This window comes from Myotis daubentonii, chromosome 6 (genome assembly GCF_963259705.1).
Source record: "Myotis daubentonii chromosome 6, mMyoDau2.1, whole genome shotgun sequence".
Lineage (NCBI taxonomy): Eukaryota > Metazoa > Chordata > Mammalia > Chiroptera > Vespertilionidae > Myotis > Myotis daubentonii.
The window spans coordinates 82,173,788-82,197,826 of NC_081845.1; the positions used below are offsets into that span (position 1 = coordinate 82,173,788).

The 24,039-nt window shown below is 37.6% G+C and overlaps 1 protein-coding gene across 3 annotated transcripts in view; it reads right to left on the reverse strand.

Annotated features, from left to right (window-relative positions):
* The window catches only part of CD2AP (CD2 associated protein), a 116,955-nt gene that overhangs the window by 20,440 nt on the left and 72,476 nt on the right, over positions 1–24,039 (reverse strand). For all 3 annotated transcript variants that reach the window (XM_059701489.1, XM_059701488.1, XM_059701490.1), the window contains 7 exons: positions 22,985–23,063; positions 22,501–22,595; positions 21,261–21,365; positions 15,821–15,857; positions 14,456–14,518; positions 2,522–2,687; positions 1,735–1,877 (listed from right to left, as the gene is read on the reverse strand). In XM_059701489.1, coding sequence (XP_059557472.1) covers positions 1,735–1,877; positions 2,522–2,687; positions 14,456–14,518; positions 15,821–15,857; positions 21,261–21,365; positions 22,501–22,595; positions 22,985–23,063 — 688 coding nt within the window. The remainder of the gene's footprint in view (positions 1–1,734; positions 1,878–2,521; positions 2,688–14,455; positions 14,519–15,820; positions 15,858–21,260; positions 21,366–22,500; positions 22,596–22,984; positions 23,064–24,039) is intronic.

Genomic DNA, 24,039 nt, shown 5'->3' on the forward strand with positions numbered 1-24,039 from the left:
AATTTACTGGTGATCGTATATAGAAAAAGTTTGGAAAACTAAAAATGATTTTTATTTACTTAAAAAATTTTTATTTTGTAATTTTCATGACCTTGAGACAACCAAATGATGAAAAATATGCAAGAATGATACCAAGTAACAGAAAAATACAGAATATAGAAGCTCTAAATATTACTTCTTCAGCTCCCAAAATGACTCATTAAAATTTAAGACTTCTGATAAAAATTGAAGATAATTCTGGAAATTAAAAAGGTAATGTCCATGGAGTTTTTATTTCTAGAGTTAGAACTGTGCACTTAATCTTTATTTCTCCAACTATGACTTTTGAAAACACATTTCTAGCTGTATTTTACATCAAAGAGAAAACAGTAAGAATTGATAGAATCATATTTTCACCACTAACCTCAACAGAAAGGAGTATTTTTAAAAACACAAAGAGAATTTTATTTTATTTAACTAACAGTGAATATGAATAATTTTCATCAGATAAAACATACTGAACATATTTGAGTGAATGCCTCTAAAATACAACCAATATCTCAAATTCCAGAAATTATCAATGAATATGGCTTTATCCAGAGCAGGCAGGATCCAAAATACATGACAAAAGGATCTATAAAACACTTAAATTAAAAACCTGAGAGAGGCCACGTTTAGGTCAGAGGTTTGGTATTGGCAAACTGAAAAGAGGAAAGACAAATAAAATCATGTGAAGAATTTTGGAAGTTGATAAATAGTACTTTTTCCAATATTGTGACAAAAAAAAAACAAAAAACAACTAAGTGTAACTGACCTTGAGTTTACATCAACACTGAAACTAAAAATATATTTAAAATATTAAAAATTTAAAAAAATATTTCGTAGAATGCTTAGTATAAAGGGGATTTAAAAAGTTCCCTTCTGGTTTATGTGATCTTGAACATCTGATGTACCTTTAGCTTTCTCTGTTTAGATGTAAAATAGAAAAATTAGTATTTGCCTCTTACAGTTACTGTAAAGATAAAATAAGAACATATATGAGAAAGTGCTTTGAAAATGTATAAAAACTAAAAAAAAATTCTAAGTACTATACAATAACCATTACCACAAGTGTACAACGCTTTAATAGTGAGACCTTTGATTTGTATCAAGACTTTCTCTGTTTTAAGTGTTCCATTTTAGAACTAATATGGATAAAAGACTGGAAACTAATAAAGATGATTAACAGGCTGAAAAAATCAGTCTGAAACTTAATAAACAACATTTCTCTAAAGAAGTAAAGCCTGCTGATATGTAGAAAGAGAGTAAGTCACAAAAAGCCTATTTGTCTGAATCGAAAAGTATATTGATATTAAGTAGAAAATAAAAATATTCTTAAATGTAATCTAGTGCTGGCATTAGAGTCTACATCACCTCTTTATTTTTAAACTTCTAAAACTAAAACATCCTCAGATCTGCCTGACTTAGGTGGTGTGGTCTTTCTATTCTGAAGAGACAGAACGATAAATGGATGAACTCTTAATAGCCACCTCAGTCCTCTGGCCAATAAGGAAGTTTATGTGAATCATAAATATTCTGCCTATTTATCTTCTTTTATGTTTTTCTATTTTGGCTTCATAGATTTAAAACAAATTTTAATTAAATTCCACTGTATCTGTCCACACACAAATTGAATATACAAATTTATTTTAAATAGTTTCTGAAAACTATATCGGCAACTTTTAAAATGTACCACCTTTCTACACGTTAACTTACCTGTTTCTTTAAAGCTCCTAATTGTAAATGAATCTAGATCTACTGATTTTGGTCTAAGTGGTGACTGTTCAGAATCTAACTTTGGTTTTGATACTGGCTCAGTTTCAAATTTTGATGAAATGGCAGGCACTTCCCCATTAATCCTGAAATGAGAAAATCAGAGGCAAAAATCACTTGTATGTGAAACATGACTATTTTGTAACATTTTAATTTAATGGCACTAAAGATGTTATAGCATAATACCGAGTTTTCTTTCTGTTCTATAAAATGATTTCCATAAACACTGACTTCTACCTTAAAACTATAATCCTAATAAAATCAGAAATGTAGCCCTCGCCGGTTTGGCTCGATGGATAGAGCGTCGGCCTGCAGTCTGAAGGGTCCCAGGTTCGATTTCGGTCAAGGGCACATGCCCGGGTTGCGGGCTCGATCCCCAGTGGGGGAGGGGGGTGGGCAGTGTGTGTGTGTGTGCAGGAGGCAGCCGATCAGTGATTCTCTCATCATTGATGTTTCTAACTCTCTCTCCCTTTTCCTTCCTCTCTGAAATCAATAAAAATATATATTTTTTTAAAAATCAGAAATGTAAAAACAGCTTAATATGAGTATAGTCACTGAATATAAGTGTGAATATAAGGTTAATATTTAACAGAGGAATTATTAAAATATATAGGAAAAACATGGAAACCAAATACTTTAAAATTTTGAGATAAAATTTTCTTTTGAGATTTACTAGTAGAAAGGCATTGATGTCAAAGGCAGGTAAATTAATAAACTACTTAAAACTTACCTGGCTACAGGTGGTAGTGGAGGAACTGGTTTCTCAGGTCGCTTTGGGTATACTGTTCCAGAAGATCTCAATAAATTATTGGCTTTGGTGGGTGGAGTAGGCTTCTTGGGTGGAACTTGTGGAGCAGCTGGTTTAGAAGGTTTCTGGTCCAGCATGGATTTTTCATCTGATTATTTAAAAATAGTTAATAAGTTATTAACAACGGCAACTGTTTAGGTTTTTCTAGGGCTTAAAGCTAATGCCAGGCTGGAAAAGTGTGAAACAGAGAAGAGAGACATACTAGTAAGTGAGCGTGTGCACACTGTTTTTTGTTTTAAAGTTACAATAAGCCTAAATGTCTAAAAAAAGTTTACATTGGTGGGGTGGGGGCCCCCAAATAAGCCTTGATGTACAAATAATGCCTGCTTCTTATTGTCTTCTCAGCATCCTTTGCTTTTAGGAGTGGTATTCCACTCAAATATAACCACTTGTAATTTTACTCTAAGCTGAGAACAAGATTATCTAGACTTAAGTCCATCAGATCACTTAGTAAAAATAAAATAGAGGGAGCTGAAAATGAGTAGGAATTCTAGTGCCATTTAACAATTATTCTGAAATAATCACAATGACAAAAATCAAATGTTGAGACATTTAAGAGAAACTGATGCTAGACTGATTAAGCAAAGGTAAGAAAATAACAGGCTTGTATTTGTAATTCTCACCTTGGTATTAGGAATTTTATTAACATTTAATTTACTTACTCTATGAAATAAATGTGAAAATATGTTGGACAAAACAGTATTGAGGACATTTTTAAACAATGTTAAGAAAAACAATTTTATCACCGAAAGTGCATGATATTATTAACACACTTCCTTGGATCATATGAAATATAGCTTAGTCTTTAAAACTCTGGTCATCCAAACTTAAATTTCTATAAAACAGTTAAATAGATGTTTTATAAAAAATATGAGAAAAAATGTTAAAGGATAGCAAATAGAAGTTCACTGATTAATTGAATATACATTCTTCTTTTAACAGATAATATTCATGGAAAGCAAATGTATCAAAAATAAGATTCATCATCCCTGGTATATCTGTGATTAAATCACTATAGCATACTGATTTATTATACAGGACATCCCAAAAAGTGTATATATAATTTGAATGATTATAAAGTCAGTGTTTATTAATATAGAGTCCATTTTCAAAACTTTAAAAAATCCACAGAAATTTTTTTGTCAATGCCTGTTTTCAAACTGATAACCATTCTGGTCCAGGCTCTGCTGATAACACAAAGCAATGGAATTACAAACATTAAGAATCATTTCCTTTGGTATTTGTGCCCCCTCAATTCGTCGACTGTTCCTGGTTTTGTACCGTAAACTTTATCTTTTATGTATCCCCATAAAAAAAAAGAGTCTAGTGGCACTTTAGGATAAATTTTTTGTTCAAAGCTTAGTCTGGCTTCACCCATTATTTCGAATTAGTTTAACCCTGAAAGGAATGAAAATTAAGTGAGTTAGCAGCTTTTAAAATGTATATACATTTTTGGGGACACTCTATATAATTAATATATGATGGCAATGTATTTGTGTACTAGATTTTAATTCAGGTAAGACTTACATAAAATTAACCATTTTAAAGTGAACAAATCAGTGCCATTTAGTATATTCACAATGTTTTACAACCACCATGTCTACCTACCTCTAAAACCCTTTCATCTCCCAAAAGAAAACTTTGTTCCCTTAATCATTTACTCCCTTTTCCCTCCTTTACCCAGCCCCTGGAAACTACCAAGCTGCCTTCTACCTCTATAGATTTATTTATTCTATATATACATGGAATTATACAGTATGTGACCTTTTTTGTCTGGCTTAGTTCATGTAGCATAATAATGTTTTTGAGGTTCATCCGCATTATAGCAGGTATCACTATTTTTTTTCTTTTTGTGACTGAATAGTATCCATGAATATAGCATAATCCATTCATTTATTGAAGGACATTTGGTTGTTTCCACCTTTTGGCTATTGTGAACTGCGCTGCTATGAACATTTGTGTACAATTATTTGTTTGAATACCTGTTTCCAATTCTTTTTGGTATATATCTAAGAGGAATGGCTGAAACATATGGTAATTTAATGTTTAACTTTTTGAGGAACTACGAAAAATTTTCACAGCAACTGAAACATTTTATATTCGTATCAGCAATATACGAGGGGTTTAATTTCAGCACATCCTTGCTAATATTGCTATTTTCCATTTTTAATATTATAGCCATCCCAGTAAATGTGAAGCAGTAGCTCATTGTGGTTTTTTTTTCATTTCCCTAATGACTAATGACACTGAACATCTTGTCATGTGCTTGTATCTCCTTTAGAAAAATGTCATGTTGCCCTGACTGTCGCTGTCAACATTGTTGTAACCACACAAAGGGAACCAGTTTAGAAGATAAAGTAGACGCTAGGCTGGCAGAATGAAGAGAGAAAGAGATAATCCAGGTCCATCATAAATTATAGAGTTTGGGGTGAGGGAGGTCGGATGACCCCTACTTCTGGACTTCTAATTACCTAAGACTGTTTCCCAATTGTTTAAGTAAGTTTGAATGAGTATTTTATTTTCTTTGCTTTTAAAACGTCCAACTTTTTTTTATCTATACCACCACTACATCTACCTAAATAGCATGAGAACAAAGTTTCAGAAAAACACATCTAAACAGGTCACACCAGTGTTTAAATTATACAATAAATATTGTACTGTGTATCCGTATGCATTATATACCTACTGTGCAAGGACCTACAGAACCAATGTCAAATAAGATTTAGACACACACACACACTCCCTACACCTGTGCCTTTACGAAGTTTAGTCACGTGAGAAAACAAAATAAATCTAAACTAATAGGTGACATATGACAATGAGTTATATCTATTTTTAGATAGAGTAATTAAAAAAACTAATTCAAGGAGGTGACATAAGCTGGATATTATAACTGAAACCTGAAAAATAAAAAGGAATTAGCCATAAAAAGTTTCTGAAAGGAGTATAAGAGAGATAGGATTCCAGGGAAAGAGTACTATACTATGTAACTCTGGAAAAAAAAAATACTGGTATTCTAAAAACATGATATAGTGGGGGAGTGTACTACACACAGTGAGCAAGAAAAGAAAATGATGAGAAATATTAGAAAAGTCAACAGAAGCCAGATCACTCAAAACTTGCAAGGCTAGGCTAAGGCTAAAGTGATCAAGAAAGTCTGCTTTAGAGAAAAAAATATTATAAACTGGATATTTCTTCCAAATGCAATAGGAAGCATTCAAACACATTAAGTTGATGTGTTATATATAACATACACATATTTGAGGGAAAATACACTATTTCCATAGTATAAATTCTGAAACCCTTATCACTACTTTAAATCCTTTTTGGAGCAGGGCAAGATGTAAACAGACTAGAGGCCCAATGCACGAAATTTGTGCAAGGGGCGTGGCCCTCGCAGCCCCAGCCTTGTCCGGAAGGTTGTCCAGCTGTCCAGTCTAATTAGCATATTACAATTGTATTATTATAGTTAAATACATGCTATATCCCATACCATTGAAAGGCCTATCATGAACTACACAAATAGTTCTCAATTTTGTCTTCAGATTAGAATCACATTATATAGGCTAAAACCTGAGCCCTACCCTATAAAATTCTGTAGAGGAACCTAGGCATCGACATATTTTTTAGACACTCAAGTATTCTCACATGTGACCAGGATTGAGGACAACTGTACCAAGCTACCTTTCTAGCTTAGTTCCTCAAAACTCCTCCTAGGTGCCTGTAGCCATTTCCTGAATATGCTATGCTTTCTCTCATTCTTTTCATATTCTCTTTCTGTAGAATCACCTTTGCTTTTCTAGTCAACACATTCTGCTCATTTTCTAAGTCTCTGTATAATCACAATACAATTGTTAATGTCTATTAACTATTCAACTAGCAATGGTCAGATTATTTTTTAAAATGAAAAAGAAACTTTTTAATCTTCCTAGTAATTAGCAGAAGCAAGCTGCCTCATATATATCTGATTGAATTTATGTTATATGTTTAGCATTTGTTAAGTCTGTTTCAGGTATGGTTATAAATAAATATAGTTTGCCACCTCTTAAGAGGTCAAGATTATTTTTAGGTTCAATCTGGAGAGAGAAATTAGAGATATCAAAATGTCCTTTGTAGAACATTAGAGATAAGTATCATTTCCTTTTTGGTAAGCATGCTAAATATAAAATACAATAGAATCCTGCCACAGCTCTCAACTCAATGTCTATGTACTACAGATTGTGTCACAGATTAAAAGACACCTCCAATAATAAATGATCTTAAATGAGCCTGGTTATGTTCTGTTTAGGCATCAACTGAAAAATAAGAAGGCTGACCCCAACTTCTCAAACAGAGAAGAAATGCTCCTCAAGGAAAAGTGAGCAGATTCACTGCCTCTAATAATTAAAATGTGGAACCAGGCGAGGCTTCAGCAGTCTATTCTGTTCTTGCTGTGGATGTGCCTGGGGCCTTGGGGAGGACATGTTAAAGGTTATCATTTAATTGATTTTTATAAGCCTGATAGAGCTTTTATTATATCCTATCCTACACCTCCCTGCCTGGCACCCCAAAATAAACATCAGTTCATCCCTTCCTGTCATACATATTTCATGCCAAGGATGAGAAAGTACACCAAAAATGAAATAAATTACTGATAGGTATGTCTAGGAAAGCTTTTCCAAAAAGCAAGAGAAAAACTTATACTCAAAGTGCTGATAGTGCCAATCTTCTGAGGCACAGCATGGCTGGCATTCAAGGTACCTCTGAGAAAATCAGCGGCATAAAACTGCTAAGTAGATCTGAGAAGATACACATGGCGTCTTGGGGCAAGGAGTAGACAGTGAAGATTTAAACTCCATTCTTAAGATTTGAAAAAGTATCCCAAGGAAAAAAGCATCCTCACTTAAGTCAAATGTAGGATGATCAGATGCATATCTTCCAGTGGCTCTTTTTCCTCCTCCCCAACACAGCAGAGCTTTTCAAAAAATACCTTCTGCGCAATTAGGATCATGAGAGATAAAGTCATGAACACCTGTACTGGTGAAATATGCTTTATTTCCTGACAGAGAGCTAAGGCTCCTAATGTGGCACTTGACATGGCTTGAAAAGGCTTGCTCTGTTGACTGTGGAACAAGGATAGAACTTTAACTTATGCCTATTTTTATTTAAAAAGGGTTAAATTAATCTGCACCAATATTTAGTATCAGATTGAAACTGGCTCTCTCCCCTAGTCCATTTTCCTTATTCCTTGCACCAGATCTATCAAAGTCATGTTAAGTTAATAAAAACTTTGAAAAATATTAAGAGTTTTGTCCCTTGTTATACATTAGTCTTGTTTCACTTATAAAACAACTAGAGGCCTGTTGCACGAAAAGATTCGTGCGATAGGCCTTCCCTTCCCCTGGCTGCCAACACTGGTTTTCCTCCGGCACCCGGTACCCAGGCCTTCGCTGCTCCAACTGGAGCCGCCTTCAGCGCCTTCACTGCTCCACTTCGTGCCTACATATGCAAATTAACCGCCATCTTTGTTGGTGGTTAATTTGCATATCTCGCTGATTAGCCAATGGGAGGCATAGCGAAGGTACGGTCAATTACCCTGTTTGTCTATTATTAGATTAGATTCTTATATTTGCACTTAAACTTTGAAACCAACACATCAATTTTAAAATCTTTTCAGTGAAGCCCGGACCAGTGTTGCACAGTGATTAGAGCATCGGCCTGCCCAACAATGAGCTGCAGGTTCGATTCCCAGTCAAGGGAACGTGTTTTGGTTGCAGGTTTAATCCCAACACTGGACGAGGTGTGTGCGAGAGGCAACCAATAAATGTATCTCTCACATAGATGTTTTTCTACCTCCCTCACTCTCTCCTCTTAAAAAAGAAAAAATCTTTTCAGTGGAATTTTGGTATTAAGATTTAAAACTAAGAGAAGAAATGTCTTTTCTATTTATTTACATACAGTGGGACCTTGACTTACGAGTATCCCGACTAACGAGTTTTTCGAGATACGAGCCGTCTCTTGGCTGATTTTTTGCTTTGAGTTGCGAGCTAAAATTCAGGTTACGAGCCAGCTTCAGATACCCCACCGCTAGTTGGCGCAGCGAACGTCACAGTGAACGCCACAACATCAGCCCAGCATCACAGGTCTCACTCGTTCACAATTGATTTGACATACGAGTAATTTTGAGTTACGAGCTCTGTCACGGAACGAATTAAACTCATAAGTCAAGGCCCCACTGTATTTACCATTTCTGGCATCCCTCATTACTTGGTGTACATCCAAACACCTACATAGCATCATTTTCCTTCTCCAAAAAATAACTTTTAACATTTTCTATTTAGCATATAGTTTGTTGGGCATGTGTTTCCTCAGATTTTGTGTGAAAGTTTTTATTTTGCCTCCATTTCCTGAAAGGTATTTTTGCTGGATGACAACTCAAGGTTGACAGTTATTTTCTTTCCAACTTTATCTGCTCTTCTCTTTGTCACTGCTTTAGTCAAATGCATTATGATATGCCTTAAGGTGGTTTCTTTTATGTTTCTTCTGCTTGGCATTCATTAAGCTTCTTGGATCTATAGGATTATAGTTTTCACCAGATCTGGAATCTTTTCAACTATTACTTCTTCAAATATTTTTTCCTGTCCCCATACTCATTTTATCAATAAGTAAAACCAACTGATATTGTCTCTCAGGGCATTGATGCTCTGTTCATTTTTTTCCCTAGTCTTTTCTATACATTTTAGATAGTTTCTATTGCTTTATCTTCTAATTCATTAATATTTTCTTCTCTATTCTCCAATCTCCTGGTAATTCCATCCAGTGGTTTTCATTTCAGATATTGTATTCATCATCCACAAAGTTCAATTTGGGGTTTCTTTTTATATTTTCCATTTCTGACACCATCGTGTTCAAATTTCTTCCACTTTCTGGAATACATGGGATACATTTACAATAGCTCTTTTAATGTCCTTGCTGTTACTTCCATTATGTCTTATCATTTCTGGGTCTCCTTAAATGGACTGATTTTTCTTTGAGTTATTGGTCACTATTTTCTCCTGTTTCCCCCTCCCTGATAACTGATAATTTTTTTTTAAATCAGATAAAGGACATTGTGAATTTTACACTCTTTGGTGATATTGTGGGTTCAGTTCCAAACTGCTACAATAAAGCAAGTACCACAATAAAGCAAGTTGTAATCTTTGCTGGTAGAAGGATTTTGCCTTCAATTTGTAAAAGAAAACAACATCTGTGAAACACAATAAAGCCAAGCACAATAATAATAATAATCAACACTAATAAAAGAGAAAAATGGTAATTGGCGTACGAGCTACCCTTTCATTGGCTAATCAGGGCTATATGCAAATTAACTGCCAACTAAGATTGGCAGTTAACTGCCAACAAGATGGCGGTTAATTTGCATATGTAGGCACAATGCAGGGAGGCAAAAGGGAAAGCAGGAAGAAGCCCCCTGCCACTGACAGTGATCGGAAACCCAGGGGGGAGCTAAGAGCTGGGGGGCAGGGCAAAGGCGGCCCAAGGGCCGCCTTTGCCCTGCCCCCCAGCCATGATGGGAGAATCAGGCGCCTTTGCCACCCTGGCCAGTGATAGCAGGAAGTAGGGGTGGAGCCAGCGATGGGAGCTGGGCACGGTCGAAGCTGGCAGTCCCAGGAGCTAGGGGTCTCTTGCCTGGGCCTAAAGCGAAGCCCACGATTGTGGGGCCACTGCAGCTGCGGGTCCCCGCTGCCCGGGCCGGACGCCTCTGTCAGAGGTGTCAGGCCTGGGCAAGGGGCCAATCCTGCGATTGGAGGGTGATGGGGGTCAACGCCTGAGGGCTCCCAGTATGTGAGAGGGGGCAGGCTGGGCTGAGGGACACTCCCCCCCCCCCGCCACCCAGTGCACGAATTTCGTGCACCGGGCCCCTAGCAATAATAATAATAATAATAATAATAATAATAATAATAATAAGGTATGCCTGTAGGTTGTTTGTTTGTGTTTTTTTTGAATTTTGTTCTGAAATTAGTTTCATTTGTTTCCAAGATAGCTGCAGAGCACCTACGGTGAGATACTTTATTAGAAATTCTATCTAATGCCTTGAGTTCTTTCCAAGATGGCTTGTAAGAACAAAATTTTTGTGAGTTCCAGAAATTGCTTCACCAAATGCTTTTCAGCACTTATTTCTCAAGCTATCCAAGTTCTCTTACACATGTGTGTAATTCAGTACTCAGCCAAAGAAAGCCTCATGGTAAGTTCCACAGGATCTCTGAGTGCTCTCTCCTGTGCAGTTACAGCCATTCTGGCACTCTGCCCCACACACTGTAGCTGCCTTGGCCTCCCTAAACCCCCATCTCCTCAACTCTTCGGAAAAACTAAGCTCTGTCTGGCTTCCTCTTTTCTGTTGCTTATTAAATGCTTTTAGACAATAAGCTGGGAATCATTTCAGGGCTTGCCTTTCTTGTTTCAGTGAAAATTTCTCTCAGTATAACAATCCTATGCTACTTGTTGTTCAGTATCTGAAACTGTCAAACATTTTGTCATTTTCTAGTTTGACTCAGGGGGGAAAACTCAGTCTTTGCTACTTCATCATGGCCAGGATTCTGAGGAAATAAATGTACAAAAAGCAATTATCTTTGATTTTGTTTATAAGATCAACTCACAGAGCTCAGAAAATATGAGAAGTCAGCATCTGAATTTTAACAAACCACTATCTATTTGATGGAGAGGACTATAAGAGAAATATCATAATGTAGATGAAACCAGCAATACACTTCTACATATCTGTACATGAGTTTCATGAGGGACAGATATTATAACCAAGTACTATAATGAACTGATCCAAAAACCAGACCTAACAATAGCGATACCACAAAGGACTAATCTGAGATTAAGAAATGCTTTTATTAAGTACTAGAGGCCCGGTGCATGAAATTCGGGCACTCAAGGTGGGGGGGGGGGGGTCCCCTCAGCCTGTCCTGCGCTCTCTTGCAGGCCAGGAGCCCTCGGGGGATGTCCAACTGACAGCTTAGGCCCACTCCTCTTAAGCCGCCAGTCGGACATTCTTAGCGCTGCTGGGAAGGTGGGAGAGGCTCCCGCCACCACTGCTGCTCTCGCCAGTTGTGAGCCCAGCTTCTGGCTGAGATGTGCTCTCCCTATGGGAGCGCACTGAACACCAGATGGCAGCTCCTGCGTCGAATGTCTGCCCTCTGGTGGTCAGTGTGCGTCATAGCAACCAGTAGTTCCACAGTTTTTTTTTTTGCATATTAGCCTATCATATAGGAGATAAATTACTTTTATATCATAAATAAAATTCTCAAACGTAAAAAAAAGGAATACGGAAATCTTCCATATTGTATGGTAAATGGGAACATGGGCCCCTTCCCATGCTCCCCCTCCTTCTCCCACCCTGTGGGGAATATGGTGAATGCCATCAGTAAGTGGACTGTGAGACCTTGGGAGACGAGCCAGCTTCTCAATCAGAAAACAGCTAGTATTTTGATCTCACACAGCAGCTGTCCCCCTCCTCCTGTAGGCTCTGTTTTTCTCTGTTTTCTTTACTCTTTAAAATCTTGTGTTGGGAAAGTCTGGGTGGCAGCAAAACAATGGTACTGGCTGCCTGCCCTCTGTGTGGCCTATCTGTAGGCCAGATGGGAGTTAATAGCTCAACTTCAAAAGTGGTAGCTGGTGCAGCAGGAAAAACTTTACTGCATGGCCCTGGTGTGCATGTACCAGTAAGTCCTAATAAATCCATGCCTTTCACAGCCAGTTCTCCAGGTTATTTCTTTGGAATTGGCAAGCATTACCCTGAGGTTTTACCAAACCTCAGCGCTTTGCATTACACACGCAGAGCTCAATTACTGAATAAGAGATAAAGCTATGAAGGAGCATAACATATTCAGGGAAAAGACTGGTTGTTGCATTTAATGAGTGAAAACAGTAGAAGATGGTAACAAAAATATAATTTGGAATCAGTTCCCAACAATACCAAATACTGGACAGGATACTGAGCAATAGGAGCTCTCAATCACTGTTGGTGGGAATGCAAAATGGTACACACACTTTGGAAGACAGTTTGGTGGTTTCTTATAAAACTAAACATACTCTTACCATATGATCTAATAATAACACTCCTTGGTATTTAACCTGATGAAATGAAAACAGATATATAAAACCTGCATGGAGATGTGAAGAGAGCTTTATTCATAACTGCCAAAGCTGGAAACAACCCCTCAGTAGGTAAATGGCCCCAGATAATAGAATATTAATCAGCACTAAAAAGAAATGAGCAATTAAACTCTGAAAGACTTGAAGGAACTTTAAAGACATATTACAAAGTAAAAGAAACCAATGTGAAAAGCTACACACTGTATGATTATAACTATATGACATTCTGAAAAAGGTAAAACTATGGAGAAAATGAAAAGATCAGTGGTTGTCAGGAATTCGGAGCAGAAAGACATGAAAAGTCCTCTCAGAGAGGAATTTTAGGGCAGCGAGACTATTTTGTATGATATTATAATGTACATTTACCAAATTACACATTTGTCCAAACTCGTAAAATGTACACCAGGAGTGAACCCTAATAAAAACTATCATCTTTGGATGACCATGATGTGGCAAATGGAGGTGAACTGATTATAACAAATGTAGTACTGGACCACCCTGGTGCAGATGTTGATAGTGGGGAAGTTTGTACATGTGTGCAGGTAATTAGTATGTGGGAACTCTGTGCCTTCCATTCAATTTTGCTTAACTCTAAAACTGTTTTGAGCCCTGGATGGGTTGTTCAGTTGGTTGGAGCACTGCCCCAGTAAAGTCAAGGTTTCAGGTTTGATCCCCAGTCAGGGCACATACAAGTATCAATCAATGAATGCATAAATAAGTAGAACAACAAATCAATTCTCTTTCTCTTTTTCTCCCTCTCTCTCAAATCAATTTTCTTTCTCTCTTTCAAATCAATAAATTTTAAAAAAAACTCTTTTAAAAAATAGTCTATTAAAAAAATGAATTCTGTAAAGATGTAAAATATAAGCAAGACAAGGAACTAAAGTAGGGGAAATCAGTTAAGAGAGGTCAGTCACACGTTAGGTAAGAAACGAAGAAAGGCAGCAGAAACAAAACCATTCTAAAACAGTATTCATGTTTTTGCAGGTAAATATAGCCTCATCTACTAGATATAACCATTCTAGATCTTTCTGTACAAAGGAGGTATATTCTACAAACTAATAATAGCCACACAAAATAAGTAATGAAGTAATGTTTTTTCTTTGTTTTTAAATATATTTTTGACTTCAGAGAAGGAGGGAAAGATAGAAACATCAATGATGAGAATCACTGATCGACTGCCTTCTGCATGCCCCGCACTGCAACCTGGACATGTGTCCTGATTGGGACCTCCTGGTTCATAGGTGGATGCTCAACCAGTGAGCCACACTGGCTGAGTTGAAGTAATGTTTTTTAACAAAATACATACAGGTATCCTGAATAACGTTCAAGTTTACATGATAAGTGAAGTGAAAATTGAACAATACATAATTAATCACTTCCATGTTTTAAATAACCCTATTTTAACAATGTTTCTCGACTGGGGCACTAAAAAAATAATAAAAGTATGAATGTTTATGCTTAGTTTTCTTATACATTATTTGAAATAACTATGAATAAATACTAAACCCTTACAAAAAAAAATGGTTTAACATTTTAATGGATATAAATTGGTAAAATCTAAACTTCTTATGGATCTTGACAAACTATTCCTCCCAGAAAACACCAAACATTGCAAAGTAAATACTAAACATTTATTAAATATCAGTATAAATGGCTCAGTGTGGCAAGACAACAAAAGAAAGTTATTTTTTTTTAAAGTGGAAAAATTAGGCATACCTCTTTCTTCAGGCTTTACAGGAAAATACTTTTTCTCTGTAGATATCGGCTCAGGCTTTGGGGCTAAGGAAAAAAACAAAGTTCATACCTTAAAAAAATCATTTTAGAGCACAAAGACAATTTTAGTACAGGTTCATTTAAAAATAACATCAGATGAAAACATGGTCAACAAAAAGAACAATAAAGCAGAATCATTATGCTCAATTTAATGCTAAACCTCCCACTGTTAGCATGAGTAAGTAATAACTCTGTAATCTGAGTTTTTTGTGGTTTTTTTTTTGTCAAATGAAGGTATTCATGTCCTCTACACCACCGTCTAGAGAACTAACTACAGTGATGGAAATATTCTACTGCTGTTCTGTCTGATATTGACTGTTGAGACTTGAAATGCTGCTATAGCAACTGTGGAATTAAGTGTTTTATTTTATATAGCTAGAGGCCAGGTGCACAAAATTTGTGCACAGGCAGGTTCCCTTGGCCTGGCCAGTGATCAGGGCCAATCAGGGCCTTCCGGCTGCTGGCTGGGCCCTTCCTTCATTCCGCACCTCCCCCTGGTGGTTAGTACATGTCATAGGGAGCGGTCAAATTCCCAAGGGGACACTTTGCATATTAGCCTTTTATATATATAGAAGATTTTAATAAACTTTGTAGGACCAATTTAACTAGTGTCTACAAAGCCTCCAAAACTATCTTATATAGAAGTTATTTTTAACTTTTTTCCATGGTCTGGGATTAGGTCAGCAGATACAAGGCTAAAACTATAGAGCAAGAAAGGACTTGCATTATTCTATAAAGAGCAAATCTTTCAGAAAAAATTGTACTGTATTTATAAACATCAGAAATTGGGTGCTTTGAAATTCACAGACATAGACAAAGAGCCAAATTATAAAACTCTGGAAAATTCTTCTAGGTTTGTTTAATTCAACTCTTTAAAAAAATAAACTCTTCTAGTTTCTTTAATCCCTAACACACTCCCTTAAGGAAGAGTACATAAAACATCAGCATTTGTTTGAGACATTAAAAAATGGATTTCATCTGAAAAGACAGAAAAAATAATTTGTCAGGTCAATATATTAAGTTTCTCAGCAGTTCTTAGTCAATTCTCTTAATAAAAATGACATAGAACTAAAGTATATAAATTATTTTCAACATTCCTATTTCATACCTTGTATTAATTGATATCTGTTGAAAAACACTAACAGATATTAATGCATGTGAACACTCAGTTTCTATATATTTCTAAAAATTGATACATAGCACTTTGTTTGCTAATGAAAATAAATGGTGTACATAACACCAAATTTCACCATTTTAGAATTTAAAGATATAAAAACAGCAAACTGAAAAAACAGTTTTCTTACATACCTGGACCCTTAGCAGGAGGTGGTGGTTTCTTTGGTTTCTATTAAAATAATAATGGTGAAAACAGTTCAATACTTATATATTAAATATACTTAAAATAAATTCTGATCATTAAAAATCTAAATTATATGAACATCCCCCCTTAATCCCTACCAGCTAAAAATTATAAAATAAAATCCTAACAACTCCACAAAAGGTCATGGAGAAAATTTTATTCTATTAGAATACCTCCTCGATCAAAATTTATCAGTGTTAGATAAAACTACGAATTCTTGAAGAGCAAAACTGTTCTGTTCTGCCTCCCCCTAGTTTAAGATTTCTATGTACCATTTCACTGTGTTTAGCAATTGACACTTGGGTGGGGAGGGGTAGGAGGGAAAGGAAAAGAAATACTCATTGTTTAAACAACAAAAAGAGCAGCTAGTAAATATATGTAGCTTTCATTCTTGATTCTTCAGAATGATCAAAAAGAAGATAAAAGTAAAGGTATGTGTTTCCTTAATTTATTCAAATTCTCTTAGATTTATAAGGATTTACCTAATGAGTTAAAAAACTCGAGACACCTTTCTAAGTATGTGAATTTGGTTTTTCCAAATCTACACTAATAAAAGAGAAACATGGTAATTGGCGTATGACCGCTACCCTTTTCACTGGCTAATCAGCAAGATATGCAAATTAACTGTCAGCCAAGATGGCGGCCGGCAGCCAGGCAGCTTGAAACTAACAGGAGGCTTGCTTGCCTCAGTGACAGAGGATCGAGGAAACCAACGTTCCCCGCCTGCGGCTGCAGGCCTCTGAGCGAGCAGTTTAAGAAACATTGTAACAAATACCGCCGGACTTCAGCCAGCAGATTCGCAACACTGTAAGCAAAGACCAGAAACCTACTTTCAGCCGGAGGCCTAAGAGCTGGAGCCAAGCCTCAAGGTAAAGCTGGCCCAGAATAAAAAAAAAAAAAAAGAAAAAAAGCAGTTGGGAACTTCAGTCAGTCCCAGCCTGAAAACAGCCCTCAGCCCCTCACCCAGACTGGCCAGGCACCCCAGTGGGGACCCCCACCCTGATCCAGGACACCCTTCAGGGCAAACCAGCTGGCCCCACCCATGCACCAGGCCTCTACCCTATATAGTAAAAGGGTAATATGCCTCCCGGCACCGGGATCAGCGTGACAGGGGGCAGCGCCCAAACCCCCTGATCGCCCTGCGGCTTTGTATGTGACAGGGGGCGGGGCCCCAACGCCCTGAGCAGCCCTGCTCTGTGCCTGATGGGGGGAGCTCCCCAACACCCCCCCCCCCACGGGCCCTGCTCTGTGTGTGATGGGGTAGAGCCATAACCTCCCCATCGGCCCTGCCCTGAGTGTGAGAGTGGCGGCACCCCAACCTCCTGATCGGCCCTGCTCTGTGGGTGACAGAGGGTGGTGCCCCAACCCCCTGATGGGCCCTGCTCTGTGTGTGACGGGGGCAGCACCCCAACCCCCCTGACTGGCCCTGCTCTGTGCATGACAGGGGGTGGCGCCGCAACCTCCCCATCGACCCTGCCTTGAGTGTGACAGGGGACGGTGCCCCAACCCCCCAATTGGCCCTACCCTGAGCGTGACTGAGGGTGGCATCACAACCTCCCAATCTGCCCTGCTCTGTGCATGATGGGGCAGTGCCCCAACTCCCCAATCGGCCCTGCTCTGAGCCCGACCAGGGGCTGCACCTAGGGATTGGGCCTGCCCTCTGCCACCCAGAAGCAGGCCTAAGCCAGCAGGTCGTTATCTCCCGAGGGGTCCCAGGCTGCGAGAGGGCACAGGCTGGGCTGAGGGACCGCCCCCCCCCATAGTGCACAAATTTTTGTGCGCCGGGCCTCTAGTTTAAAATAATAATCAATAGGGTATAAGCATCCAATAAAAGACGAAAAAAAAAAAAAGTATTCATTAAGAAAAAGCCCTGGCCAGGTAGTTCAGTGGATTAGAGCGCCATCTCCATACACTAAAGTTGCGAGTTCAATCCCCAGTCAGGGCACATACAAGAAATCAACCAATAAATGCATGAATTAATCGAACAAACTGATGTTTCTTTCTCTCCCTAAATTCAATAAGCAGGAAAAAAAAGTATAAAAAAATAAAGCACACTGGAGGCTGAATCAAATCCAGCTAAGGAAGGGCCTCAAACAGTGTGCGCCTCCACAGAGTAACCTCTGGTAATTTACTTAACTAAATGCGAAACTGAGAAGATTAGAGAGTTTTGCATTGCCTAAGTCAAATGTGGTAGACTGTCTTGCTGTGTATCTGCACTCTAACTCCCTTTCCCCCTATATATTTTTAAAACTCAATTAGATTCATCACTCCATGGGGGAAGAAGGGATCAAGGTGCACAGAAACAAAAGATTACTGATGCAACTCAGATTTACTTTATTCACCGTGAGAAGTAAAATAGATACTAGTAGATTAAATCCTATAAGGAGGCAAAGACTAACTTTTATCCTACCAAAGAATGAACTGACAGAGTAACAGTAAGATCTACATTGCCTTATTTTCAACAAATTAAATAAAAATATAATGTCTTCCAGCTAAGTGCTAATTTATCTAACTAGAATGGCCAGCTTTTTTTTCTTTTTCCACTGCATGTAATATTTTATTTTTTTTGTAATTTATTAAGGGTATCTGTTTCCATATTAAAAGGTGTGTGTGTGTGTGTGTGTGTGTGTGTGTGTGTGTTGGTGTTTCTTTTCTTCCTTTAAAAAAAAAACTTTTTTTAAAAAAAAATATATATTGGAACAAAGACCACTAGGGGGTGCACCAAGGAAGCATAACAAAATGCAGAGACAAAGAAAAAGGACAAAATTGTCAATGGAAGATATAGAGTTCAGAACCACACTTTTAAGGTCTCTCAAGAACTGTTTAGAAGCTGCCGATAAACTTAATGAGATCTACACGAAAACTAATAAGACCCTCGATCTTATATTGGGGAACCAACTAGAAATTAAGCATACACGGACTGAAATAACGAATATTATACAGACGCCCGACAGCAGACCAGAGGAGCGCAAGAATCAAGTCAATGATTTGAAATGCGAGGAAGCAAAAAACATCCAACCGGAAAAGCAGAATGAAAAAAGAATCCAAAAATGCGAGGATAGTGTAAGGAGCCTCTGGGACAGCTTCAAGCGTACCAACATCAGAATTATAGGGGTGCCAGAAGATGAGAGAGAGCAAGATATTGAAAACCTATTTGAAGAAATAATGACAGAAAACTTCCCCCACCTGGTGAAAGAAATGGACTTACAGGTCCAAGAAGCGCGGAGAACCCCAAACAAAAGGAATCCAAAGAGGACCACACCAAGACACATCATAATTAAAATGCCAAGAGCAAAAGATAAAGAGAGAATCTTAAAAACAGCAAGAGAAAGAAACTCAGTTACCTACAAGGGAATACCCATACGACTGTCAGCTGATTTCTCAACAGAAACTTTGCAGGCCAGAAGGGAGTGGCAAGAAATATTCAAAGTGATGAATACCAAGAACCTACAACCAAGATTACTTTATCCAGCAAAGCTATCATTCAGAATTGAAGGTCAGATAAAGAGCTTCACAGATAAGGAAAAGCTAAAGGAGTTCATCACCACCAAACCAGGATTATATGAAATGCTGAAAGGTATCCTTTAAGAAGAGGAAGAGGAAGAAAAAGGTAAAGATACAAATTATGAACAACAAATATGCATCTATCAACAAGTGAATCTAAGAATCAAGTGAATAAATAATCTGATGAACAGAATGAACTGTTGATTATAATAGAATCAGGGACATAGAAAGGGAATGGACTGACTATTCTTGGGGGGGAAAGGGGTGTGGGAGATGTGGGAAGAGACTGGACAAAAATCGTGCACCTATGGATGAGGACAGTGGATGGGGAGTGAGGGCGGAGGGTGGGGCGGGACCTGGGAGGAGGGGAGTTATGGGGGGGAAAAAAAGAGGAACAAATGTAATAATCTGAACAATAAAGATTTAATTAAAAAAAAAGTATCAAAAAAAAATAAAAATAAAAAAATATATATTTTATTGATTTTTTACAGAGAGGAAGGGAGAGGGATAGAGAGTTAGAAACATTGATGAGAGACAAACATCAATCAGCTACCTCCTGCACACTCTCCACTGGGGACGTGCCCGCAACCAAGGTACATGCCCTTCACTGGAATCGAACCTGAGACCCTTGAGTCCGCAGGCCGACGCTCTAGCCACTGAACCAAACCAGTCATGCTGGGAGCCGGTCCATCCTTGCTGCTTGACACAGTCGCTGCAGGGAAGAAACATCTGCACAGCATATGTTTCAAGGGGCCTGGCGTATATGGCATACTGTTCTTAATATGTTTGCTCACCTTCTTGGCGCTATGTGTTTTAACCAAGGTCACCTCTCTGAGAAAGGTTGTTTCCCCAGGTAGGGATTTTTCCCTGAAGTTAGAGAGGGGATAAAACCCCTTAACTAAGTGCCAGGCGGGTAGTTAATCACTTTAACTACGAACAATCATGCTTAAGCTACATAATCTTTACTCCCTGGAATGGAGATAAGAAACGCCCTAACCTTTGGAATAGAGATTGATAGGATTGGAATCAACTGGTATAAATACAGATGTAACAAGACAACAGGACACAGAACCTAGAGACAGAACCTGGCTACAGAACCTGGCTAGAACATGGCAAGAGAACCTGACTAAAACCTGGTGACTGAACCTGGCTGGAGAACATGGACACAGAACCTGGCTGGAGATCCTGACCAGAACTTGGCTAGAGATCCTGGCTAGGCTGCTGATCAACTGAACGCTGTCTGTGTCATTCCTTCTTCACCGACTCTGTCCACACCTTTGGGGACCCCTGGACCTGCTGGGGTTGGACCCCAGCACAGTCAGGGCAAAAAACCCCAAAACTTTTAATGTTGACATTATTGCAGGTATCCCTCTCCCCACACTGCTTTTCCCATCTCCACCACCTCTGACTCCCCTCCCACTTAATTAAATAAAGTAATGAGCCCAGCTGGTATGGCTCAGAGGTTGAGCATCCACCTATGAACGAGGAGGTCTCGGTTTGATTCCCAGTCAGGGCACATGCCTAGGTTGCAGGCTCGATCCCCAGCAGGGGGGTATGCAGGAGGTGGCCGATCAGTGATTCTCTCTCATCATTAATGTTTCTATCTCTCTCCCCCTCTGAAATCAATAAAAAATGTATTTTTTAAAAAACGTAATGAGTCAAAGGTTACTCTCCAATATTATCAGCAGGGAAAGAAAACCAGGAATAAAGGACAGAACTGAAATACTGTTTTGTTTTTACTATTATTCAAATAAGTTACTTGAAGACATGAATCTAAGACACCCTCATAACAGTATTCAGCAACAATGTAAACATTCTGTTTTTTTAAAAAATATTGAGAAAAGGTTCTTTAAACTATTATCATCATTGAAAAATAAAGCTTACTGGAAAGTCCTTATCCAGTTCATTTATATGAACAGCAAAATTGTCCGGAAATACTCCTTCTTTACCATTAAGTTCACCCTTCCACCAGCCAGTTTCTCCAGTCTCCTAAAATTCAACATGAAGAATAATTAAAATAAGGGTTATCTTTAAATAAGAAAAAATTATAGAAAATATTGAATTCCATTATTTTTTACAAGGAAAAAAAAATACCTAAACATATCATGAGATCCTCCTAATAAAAAATATTTCTCACTATTGCTTCTAGCAGCAGTTATAAAGTTGGGTTTATAAGTCAAGTGTTTTAAATTTAACTTATAAGGATAAAAAGTTCTTGGGGAGGAGAAAGAAAAAAGAAAAGGAAGTAGGAGAGGAGGGTGAAAAGAGAATATGAATTTCCAAACTGTTATCTTACTAAATATTCTTCCCAACATTTTAATACTCAATATTAATCACATTATTCACTTGGTTTAGAAATTAACACGTTCTTCAATTCCTTCAAAATGCCATCCTTCCATGAGAAATTAATCCAAACTGTATGAATATTAAAAATGGCATACAGTGAATCATCTGATCATTAATTTAAAACAATAGAAATAAATTTCAAAAATGATTCAATGGGATTACACCAAAAACAAAATATTTATAATTTTGCTCTCTTACAAAGACTAATTATAGGATTTTGCCTACATACCAATAATACTGTTTAGCTGCATTACTTTCCACAGGATAATTTTACATGTTGAGGGACATTTAAATTGTTTCCTCATTATTCCTTGTGGGTTTTTTTTTTTTGGTTTTTTTTTAAATATCAACATGTTAAGCGCCCAGCCTGTTTTATCTTCTGGACAGAAAGTATAGTGTCAGTCACTGGTGACTGACTGGGCGCTTAATGTATTAAAAACAAAACAACAAACAGTAGGTTCAAATAAAATGGGATGAGGCAAAAGAGAAAGTAAGAACAGAAACCTGGAGGTGGGTTAAGGTTAAAGAAAAGCGCAACATGACGGTAAAAATAATTCCCAATAATATCAATTATAACAAAGTTTCCTAAACACACACACACACACACACGTGCGCGCGTGCGGGCCTCTCACTATGTGCCAGGTTCTCAGGACACAGAAACAAACATGACAAGTCCCAGCACTTCCAGGGCTCAGATGCTAGGGGGAATATAAGAATACTGAAAAAATGTTTCTATGAATAAATTACATATGATTTTCAAACCAGAGAAAGATCTTACCTTACTTATCAAGTGGATTATGTCTCCCTCTTTAAAAGTAAGTTCATCTTCATTAGTACCTTCATAGGCAAATAACGCTCTACAATATTCCTTAGCTAAAATAAAGAATGTAAGTAATATAACTTATATACATTGATTCTTTCCATAAATACTTAAGTTTCTATCTAGTGCAAAGTAATGTATACTAGAAACTATTAAAATGAATTTAATAATTTCAGCTAATACCATATGTGAAATTAAGTAATAATTTCATTAATCATATCCATTCAACTGCTTACGAAGTTCCTGCTATGCTCTAGGCACAGTTCTGTCAGGGTAGAACATTAGTGAACAAAGCATATTAAAATCTTTGACCTCATGATACCTATAGCTAGCAGGATTTAATACTCTGATCAAGTGGTATGGTGTTGACAAATGCCTTCAACAAATATAAATTTCTGAGCATGTTTCAATCTTAGTATCAAGATTTTATTGAAACACTTACCTTTTGTTTTACCTTCAGTGTCTGATTTTGTTATCTCCGTGTTCTGAGTTCTGGATCCTAGTGACTGTATGATTGAGGGCTACAATAGAAAAGGATGAGAACAACTATTTTAAGTTAGAATAAAGAGAATGCTGTTAAACAAAGTTTACATTTACAGGTATCCAGTTTTCCCTAGTAGTACTTAGTAACGTGACTGAAAACTCTACCATAAGAGAAAGATTTCAAAAGTGAAATGATAGCTCAGAACATCTAACTTTTAAAACTTCCTGGTTTTATGATAAAAAATTCTGATACCCATAATACATTACCCTAATTTTAGAACCTCTAAAATAACAATAGCATTTAAAAACTTACTATGGGCCAATCCCTGAGCTAAGAACTTTACATTCATTATAATTTAGTCTGCAGAACACCCTGCATAAGGCAGGCACTATCATTTGTTCCTTTTATAGACTAGGAAACAGTTACATAATCCGACTATGAGAAGAGTAATTTAGTAGAACCCAGATGGAAAGTCAGAAAGTGAGCTCTTTTTTTAAAAAAAATATTATTTTATTGATTTTTTTTTTTTTTTACAGAGAGGAAGGGAGAGAGATAGAGAGTCAGAAACATCGATGAGAGAGAAACACCGATCAGCTGCCCCCTGCACATCTCCCACTAGGGATATGCCCGCAACCCAGGTACATGCCCTTGACCGGAATCGAACCTGGGACCCTTCAGTCCGCAGGCCGACGCTCTATCCACCGAGCCAAACCGGTTCCGGCAGAAAGTGAGCTCTTAAACATCATTAAACTTCCTTCAATGAGAAAGAGAAAGAGAGAGAGAGAGAGAGAGAGAGAGAGAGAGAGAGAGAGAGAGAGAGAGTCTTGTTACCTCATTGCTCTTATTGCAATGAAAATATCATTAAGGTCATTATAACTATAGTGTTATTATAACTATAGTCTAGTAGACAACTTTCCACTATAATTTATTACAGTTAAGTCCTTTGCCATTTTATACCATTTCCTTGAGTCCTATTCCCAGAAATAACATTCTATTTGACCTTAGATTTCATT